Source organism: Sycon ciliatum, chromosome 7 (assembly GCF_964019385.1).
Source record: "Sycon ciliatum chromosome 7, ocSycCili1.1, whole genome shotgun sequence".
Classification (NCBI taxonomy): domain Eukaryota; kingdom Metazoa; phylum Porifera; class Calcarea; order Leucosolenida; family Sycettidae; genus Sycon; species Sycon ciliatum.
The window spans coordinates 16,042,703-16,051,656 of NC_088649.1; the positions used below are offsets into that span (position 1 = coordinate 16,042,703).

Sequence of the window (8,954 nt, forward strand, 5' to 3'; positions counted from 1 at the left end):
TGACAAGGCCGGGAGTACTGAGACATTCAGCGACCTGACACCTAGGTCCAACACTTCTCCAAGGCGCAAACCAACAACCTTCCAACTTGGAAAACTCGGGTTCCGAAAGGTCCCCTGTGTAGGCTTTCCCCAAACCGGCCCGTTTTTTCCGCTTGTTCGGCTTTTCGCTCGGGTCAAAAATACATCAGATTCGACTGCAAAATCAGTTGATTGTTTGACAATTGGCTGCAAAACTGGAATATATTGGAAAATCGGCTAAAAGAACTGTTGGCATGTTGGCCTCAAAATTTGTGAAATAATTTATTATTAGAAGATTTGGTCGATTTTCGACGATTGTCAAAGGAACCCTCCAAAATCGGCGAAAAGCGTAGCGATTTTCGATCAGCCTCATTTTCGGCGAATTTTTCGCAGCCTGATTAAAAGGGATTTTACTACAGTCCATTCATCGGAAACAGTCCCGCTGGCTTTTGCAAGTCCAATTTGGGCCGAATTGAGGATCAAAAACCCACTTTAAATCTCCAAAACCTGGGTTTGGGATCTGCTTCTCCACACATTTTGACATGGTATACCTGTCCTAATTTTGTAAAACCTGGCTCAACCAAGACCCTATCAGTATCAGCAAGAGTCCATAACCCCCAGGGGGTTATGGACTCTTGGTATCAGGGACTATGCAGGGCTGGAACAGGCGTTGCACACTCTGGGGGGCTATGTACTTTTGCTAAGCTTTGTTACAAACAGCAATCTGTGTCAAATTTAGCGCGTGCGACACCTTCGAGTACTTATTTGTTGACCCCGCCAATCAAAGTGAATGGCATGTAGGCTGGTACGCGCCTGATACGCGCTGCAAATTCCAACATGCTGGAATTTCCATTTGGGCGCGTTTCCGTATGCATGGCGCACCAAAAGCCAGCAAAATACGCACAAACGCGTGGTTTCACGCGGACACGCACCAGTTGTGACCAGAGCTTAAGTCCGAAGATTGAGAACTTTTCCTCAACTTAGAAACAAGAGTTAGAAATGAAAAAAGAAAAAAAACTGGAGCCAAATGACTTGAGCCCAAACTGCCAGATTCTCAGTCAAAGAACTTGGGGAACACATTAAAAGACTAAGTAACAACTGAGAACATCTGTTTATAAATAAGTAATGTAGACGACTTATGTATATACTATGTGCTAGTACAATACACAACAACAAAGCTAAACCAGTTAAGGTATGCTATGTCGGGATCAATCTATTATTGCCCTCATCATCTTGCAAATAATAGATGCATAATTACTAATTAAAATACGACATAATTACTCAGCCGTTGTGGGTTATGGGATATCAGTCTGCCTCAGATTTTCACTGATCTGAAATTGCAGATTTGAAATTTACAATGGGAGGAAATTATCAGGACTGGAAACACACTTGGTTAGCCAGGCTCTTCACGTCCTGGAAACGTTCCGTTGGAGTAACACCGATTGCATGTGCCTGTCGAGTTTCCTGGACCGAATTGTGGATGCTATGGAAGATGGGTGGGTAAGTGGAAGGGCACCAGGTTAGTCCTGTCGGTAGTATTCCCCCGGTTTATGCGTGACTAGTTACAATTACTGACACTTCATGCACTGCACTGTTCATCACCATCACTCTATTAGACGACTTCGGTTGGAGTAGTTGTGGCTGGGTCGCTCGTTGGTTTGGTTATTGAGTAACTGGTCGTGGGTGTAGCAGCCTGGGTAGTGTTAGCGGACTCGTTGCTCTCTGTAGCGGAGAAACAGAGATGACCCACACAAGCATCTCAGCAAAGCAGTCAACAGCATACCATCCCCTCTTCGCAAAATCTGATTTCAAAAATTACTATGGAAACCCACCAACATTTTGACTTTAGATCTTCACTTTTTTTGTTCCATATTGCTCTCCTGAACTCATAGTGCTCAGGGTGATATTTGAAAGGGGAACACTTAGGGCCCGGTCCCATGTGCACTGGGGTTCGCTTCAGCGTGGAGGTTCTGCAACAGCGAGCCTGGTGTCGCTCCAGCGAAACCACGTGTGTATGGTCACGCATACAAACAGGGCAAACTCCTACTTCGGCGGAAAATGAGAGTAAAGTGGGCTGTGGTGCATACGGTACGGACAATAGGCGAGGTCAATGACCATCTTGCACGCATTTTGTTGCATGGGCATCATACGCATACAAATTTCTTGTAGTAAGTCCTTATACAGCAGACCGTGGTGCTTTCCGCTGAAGCGAAACCGCAGAAGCGACAGTCTTGGTTCGAAAATTTTGGAGGAAGCGGATTGGAGTTTCCACCGAGGCGGAAGTTCTGCTTTTCGCCGTTGCCATGGTTTTGTTCGCTCCTGCGACGTCGCTTCAGCGGATCCACTACTTCCGAGTGCATGTGTGACCGGGCCCTAACAAATTACGATACAGATGGCACCGAAAATTAGGAATTTCCTCAACTCTGAGGTCACCGGTGCTCCTGCCTATGCAGTCAGCTCAAAACCCGGAAGGTTGTCCCGAGCTCGGTCCGCTTGCCATCAAGAGTAGATAAACAAGTGTGTGCAACTCGCGGATGGGTAGGCCCACGGCAGATTTTTTTGTTGACGTAATCTTGTCGACGACGCTCGCGCTGGGAGTCTTTCGGAAAGTTTTCCCTCGTGCTCTTGGCCGGACTTACACTACAAGCCCAGTGCCCAGCACGTGCCCCAGACTAGGCATAGCCCGATTTTGCTAGCAATTATGCTAGCAAAATATCGAAGAATTCTGAAAGGGAATTTGCTAGCAAAACGGAGCAAAATATCGGTGTGTTCGCTGGAAATTTGAAGATTTTACACTTACACGGTGCACGTGACTCAATTTCGCACAGTTTTAGCAAAACGTGACTCACTTTTTCTCATTTTTGCCAACACTTGACCCACTTTCGGTCACTTTTCCCACATGTGACACCATTTTTTTTTTTGGGGGCAAAAAGGGAGCAAAAATATCGAGTGGTCTGGCAAAATGAAAGCAAAATATTAACGATGAGAAAGCAAAATGTTGCGGCAAAATATCGAAGCTTCACTGGCAAAATCGGGCTTTGCCTACTCTACCCTGCTCTGCGGCAAAATGGTGACGCCCACAAAAATTCTGCAGTGGGCGGGGGTATTTGCAGATTGTGCAGGAGAGATCCGGAGTTGCGCACTCTTGTTTATCTACTCTTGCTAGTAACTAGCAGCTACCACCATTTCTCTGGTTATTAAAGGTATGTCTTCGCCACCGTATCATTATTACTCAAAAAACTCTTTTCAGGAGCTGTACTGAGGCTTTTAAAACTCTTGTGAAATTGCAAAATCTGGGTTTGCGTTAGGGCTGAAAACCCCTCAATATTCGAACCTCTGTTCTTCTGCCTTCCCAGCTCGAACATCCGCGATGTGAGGAAAATTCAAACTGGAAAACGTGATCCAATCCGCACACAACTTCCGGTCCTTCTGCGCTCGCACTGCACATGAACCATCCTGACAAACAGTCCTACAGCGCAGTACCACAGGACGTGCTACGAAGTTGTTTTGCGAATTCCGTGTATCCACACGTAACCATATCCAAAGCTCAGTGGTTAGTATACCTGGCAACCATACCGCTTTTGGCCGGGCCTGTTTCAATTGCGAGGACAGTAATAGCGCGAAAGAGCGAACCACAGATACGACCATTTTTTTTACAAATTGCGTGTGAGGCGAGCACGTCTGTGAACAGCATGCCCAAGAAAGGGGACGTTCCCTGTAGGTCATAGTTGCATGGCTCGTGCAAAGTAGAGGTCAGAATAGCTTGAGCCTCAGGAATCTGAGGACTTTGAATGACCATTCTACGTTGAGCACGTGAGCCGATGAAAATTTTGGTTGGAGGATACAGAGTTTTGCTCACACGCAGTAAGGCAGCTCTCAAAAAGGCGTGACGGCTATTTTGTTGCTTGTACATTGCATGTAGCAGCAATAGTTTGAGAGCCAAGATCTGTAGCACATCGCATCCATATGCCAACTGGGGGCGCATTTGGTTGGTACGAGCTAGAACAGGATTCACCAGAACAGCGCGTTTGGTTGGCACTGCACCTGTTCTGGGTCGGCCAGAACATGTTCTGCTTGCTAAGGCCTCAAGGCCAGAGCCAACCGAGCAGTTTCACTTTTTCACTGTGAAACCTGGCGGGAACATCGATTTTGGTCCCAAATGATCACGTGCACACACTTTGGGGTTGGACTCTTCGTACTGTACACAGTCACCATGGTGACACATACACATTTTGAAGTATGTACTAAGTTTGGCATATTTTTTCACAAAAATGAGCTCTGTTTCTGGAGCACCGTGTAGTTGGCATGGGGCTGCGCCATGTGCACCAGCTGTTCGATCCTGTTCTTGATCATACCAACCAAACGCACCGTGGACGTACAGAAACTATAAATGAATTGAAAACGCACACTATGAGGGTAACTTAGTAAAAATGATTCGGAGACCTTTGGTTGGAGGAGTTACTTTTGCCCCGCCCCCACTTCCATCCAATATGTCACCGCCCCCGCTGTGCAGCATCTGATGGTTCTGTGGTATTCAGTGAAAAAATAAAAAAACTTACCAGGTGTGGGTTGGTAAAGGCAGGTTGTTACATTTGTACAGACACCGACTCCACCACACTCTTTGCCGCTGTCAGCATCGACCGAACACTGACTGGTGACTCGAGACTGGTCCACGCAGCGTTGCTTGTGGCACACAAGGTCCTTGTTAGCGCCGCTGGCATCACAGCGTGTTCCGTCCTTCACGAGCGATGGGTCATCGTGGTTTCTTGGCGGGGACGCGTACAAACCATTGCACCTGAGTACACCGCCAACACCGCGTACGGGAATAGTTTGGGACAGAACGCCACTACTGGGTTGGTTCTTTCGAGCAACTGGAAGGCAGAACAAACTACCACATAGGGCATCTCCAGCCGCACAGGCTGCATAGGTTCCTGGGGTGGAATTGGACGATTTGAAACCACAGTTACCCGTACGTTCTCCAAAAACGTTCATGATCGCGAAGCAATCCTCAGGAGCTGACCCTTGATCCATATCGTTCCAGACACTCTGACACTGGCCAGTTCGTGATTGGCAAACTCCACTCCAGCAGGATGCTTGACTATTGGAGCAAGGCCAGCCGTTGCGTGCGGTCAGGTCCTGTGGACATGTGGCATTCTCGCCGTCGCAGTACTCCGCCACGTCACAGTCGCTGGTGGCGGCGCGGCAGACCTGATCCCGGCGTGTCACGATGCGCTTGTTCACGCAGCATGGGTCCGTGTCCGCACACCCTACATTAAACCAACACACAACAACAACATTGGTCAGTATGCCAGACATTGGCATAACAGTAAGAAATCAGTCTACGAACCTCCCAAAGAAAAACGTGTGCAGCATGCAAATTATGCCCGCAGCAGACATCGAGAAAAAAAAGATGTGAGGTACTATTTAGGGACTTTCACAGTCTTTGAGGGGCACGGCATGACAGATGGAGCAGACTTTTGGCTTGTAAATCCACGGCCAATACTGGTCTTTATGTCGAGATGCTGGACGGGCTTGAGTAGGAGCTGATTATTTCAATCCATTGGACCAGAACACATCCCATCCAACATCTACAACGGCCTGGCAACCCGTTCTATGGGGTCTGGTGATGGCGAAAACTCACATCAGGCGATGTAGTGTGCCTGTAGTTCCAACCTGTTCTAGTGACCACTGGGGAAAGCTTAATTTCTTCACTCCACTCGGCTTACATCATCGACAAACCATTCACGGCGGCTGCAAGGAAGGTCAAACCATTATATCAAGAATCCATAATCCTCCGGAGTGCGCAACTTCACTGATCAGATCTGGGACGAAATCCGTGTTGAACGTCATAGTGTGACATCATGAGTAGGGAAAGTGTGAACCGTGGTTGACCGCGTCGACGCAATGACGCAAGTCCGACCCAAACATGACGTAAATCACGGATTACGCCGTCCCACAACCCCATCCTAGTTGCGCACTCTGCGGGATTATGGACTCTTGATGATATTAATGAGGCAGGGACACTCCACTTCTCAAAATCCACTGTGATCAAGTCCCGCTTATGTTTCCCGGGTGACACAAAATGGGCATTTTGCAACAAGCCAGGAGACCAGAAGTTGCTGGGGCCGATGACCGGCATTCATGCATGCAAATTGGCTCAACTAGTCCAACCGACGACAGGCAAATCAACTACTACAATGTACCATACTTTCCAGAGTAATCGCCGTACCTGAGTATTATCCGTGCCCAGATTATACCCATCCACCCTTTACATCGCGGTGTATTTAACCACTGGAGTGTGAGCAGCACAGACCTTTTATTTTTTTAGGGGGGTGTAAATTAGGAGTGTGTGTAAAATGCGTACTGTAATCCGAACACATGGCATTACTTTCACTGGACATAGATTTACAAAGCGAAAGAAATGTAACTGCAACATGCAGTATGCACGCCGAAGGAATGCAGCGTATTCGCTTCATTAAGTAGACACTTACGAGTCTGGCACCGGTCACCAATCCATCCTTCAGCGCAGGTGCAGGTGCCGTCTTCATTACAGCGACCCTGGTTCAGACATGTTCTGCACTCTGCACCAGTTATTGTGTGCAGTGCATGACGCACATATTGTTTCAGTGCACAACAAAAATAGCAACAGAACAGCACAGCATGGTTAGTACATGATTCATGATCATCATCGGGTGCGACACGTCAAAGCAGTTTTTTTAAACATCCACATTACACAACACCCCAGGTGCACTGGGGGGAGATCCACCACATTCAAACGGAATGATTATAGTAGTAGTGGGTCTGGATCTGTATCAGGGTATGAAGAAACTATCACAACCTCAGCCTTATATGCAATGAGTGAAAATAACTGTTTGCATTGACAAAAATGAATATCTTGTTACCTACCGAGTTGGCAATGTTCTCCGTAGAATCTTGTCGGGCAGATGCATTTACCCTCGTTGTCACACTGACCCTGGTTCAAGCACTTGCAGTCGTCTGTAGAGATACGATATGTTCATGCATGCGCAACAAGAGCAGGGAATGGCAAGGAAAAGCATCACGGCATGCTATGCAATGAGAAGCATGACGGGAGCAATTGAACCACAAACAAGTTACCAGTGGTTGAGCCAGACTGTCCAAGCACCAGATTTCCCAGAGTATAAAAGACACACATCACTAGTTCAACCAAAAAAAATTAGGGGTGAGGCCTATTCTGCGTCAAATTAATTAACGGCGATAGATAGGGTAGTAAAAGTGGGGAGGCTTCCTGTATTTTCATAAACAGTTGAGAGTAGAGCCCACACGCTCTCTTCCATTAACACTGCAATAGTTCAACTCATTTCACAACAATTATTCCAACGTTTCGGCAAATTGCCTTCATCAGGTTCACAATGATGTGCAAGCTTCCAAACTATAGGGTAGGTAGCTGCAATTCGTGGCAAAAAATCTGGGTGTGGAAATACGGTCGTGATATCAGCACATGGTTATGTACAGTATTTTCCAGAGTAAAATCCACATTCGAGTATAAAGGCCGATTCACAATACAACTTCTAGCAACGCGACATGCGACTTGTGACACCTGCGACGAGCTGCGACAAGCCGTGACAGCGACACACAGTTCACAATCTTTTTTTCATGTATGCGAAATCCTTATGCACTAGTGTGCAGAGGCCACTCGTCAAGATGGCAGCAAATCCGAGAGTACAAAAATTTCGACTCTGGCTATGTGCGCGGCGGATGCGAATCTCGCACGTGCATGCAAAATCTAGCCTACTACAGGTAGAGCAAGTGTGTTGGAACGATGACCTTTTCCGAGAGAGAATGTGGCTCTTTTTATCCTAACATTTTACTGGCCACGCTCTCCCTCCCAGCTTATTGATACGAGTATCTGCTACCGAGTAGAAGTCTCCATCTTCACAGCAGGCCAGGCAAAAGCGAAACATTGAAGTACTTTGCTCACTTGGTTTTTTGGTTCTTTGAGGTGTTGATGTGGTTGTTGTGTACAACTCAAAGTGACAAACTTGAGACCCCCGCGCCACAAAGTTTCGTTTGGCTGTTCAATGAAAGGACATATGGAACCAGGGATAAAAACTATCGTGGCTGCCGGCCAAACTCCTAGTAATGTAATAAACGGGGGTGTGACATTGGTAATTCCAAGGAGAATGTACGCACGGCCATTCCACAACGAAGACGAAACTACGAGCTCAAAAACACTAAGATTTTCAAACAAAAGACGCAGGAAAGAAGACATGGCCGCAGCGTTCCCGTGTAGCCTTCAAAATGCCTAATTTTACTTCGATAGCGGCTGGTTCAGGGCAAATTCAGGCCCAATTCGACCGCGTTGTACCTCTCAGATTCGCCCAAAACACGAGGAAATGTACGGTAGATCCGAATGCGTACGCATTTTGCGTACGGGGACGACTGGCCAGAGTTCATGCACTGCAAACACCCGTGTAGTAGTACTATGCACGTGCACTGCATGAGCATCCAGGGTAGAAACTGTACTCCATTTGTGCATGTCGAACGTCACATGTCGCAAAAGTTGAACTTTCTTCAACTTCTGCGACAGGTGCCTTGCGACTGTACACGACAGCTCGGGACAGACAGTTTCTAGTCGCAACTGTCGCAAGTCGCGTCGCAGAAAGTGGTGTTGTGAATCGGCCTTAATTAAGCTGCACTTGAGTATAAGCCACACGCGGATTTTGTTGGTCCTTAAATATAGACATCAGTATACCCCGTTCACCAGCGGGTTATTTCCATTGTAGTACATGTATAATCCACACAGACTTAGACAGTTTTTAACCTGCAGTCTTACCCTTTTCACAGTATTCTCCATAGAAGACAGTGCGGTTGCACTTGCAACTCAGGTCCTGGGCCAGAACGCCATTAGCACAGTGCTCTGCGCAGAAAAGACAACACAAAAGGCTCCATTGCAT

At 47.1% G+C, this 8,954-nt stretch overlaps 1 protein-coding gene across 1 annotated transcript; it reads right to left on the bottom strand.

Moving 5' to 3' along the window:
* Positions 1-998: 998 nt before the first annotated feature.
* Positions 999-8,954, bottom strand: LOC135821647 (disintegrin and metalloproteinase domain-containing protein 9-like). The gene is made up of 5 exons (XM_065334646.1): positions 8,834-8,954; positions 6,925-7,014; positions 6,510-6,599; positions 4,578-5,285; positions 999-1,740 (listed from the first exon to the last, which is right to left on the bottom strand). The coding sequence occupies exons 1-5, from the start codon at positions 8,952-8,954 to the stop codon at positions 1,631-1,633; spliced, it is 1,119 nt and encodes a 372-aa protein (XP_065190718.1). The 3' UTR covers positions 999-1,630.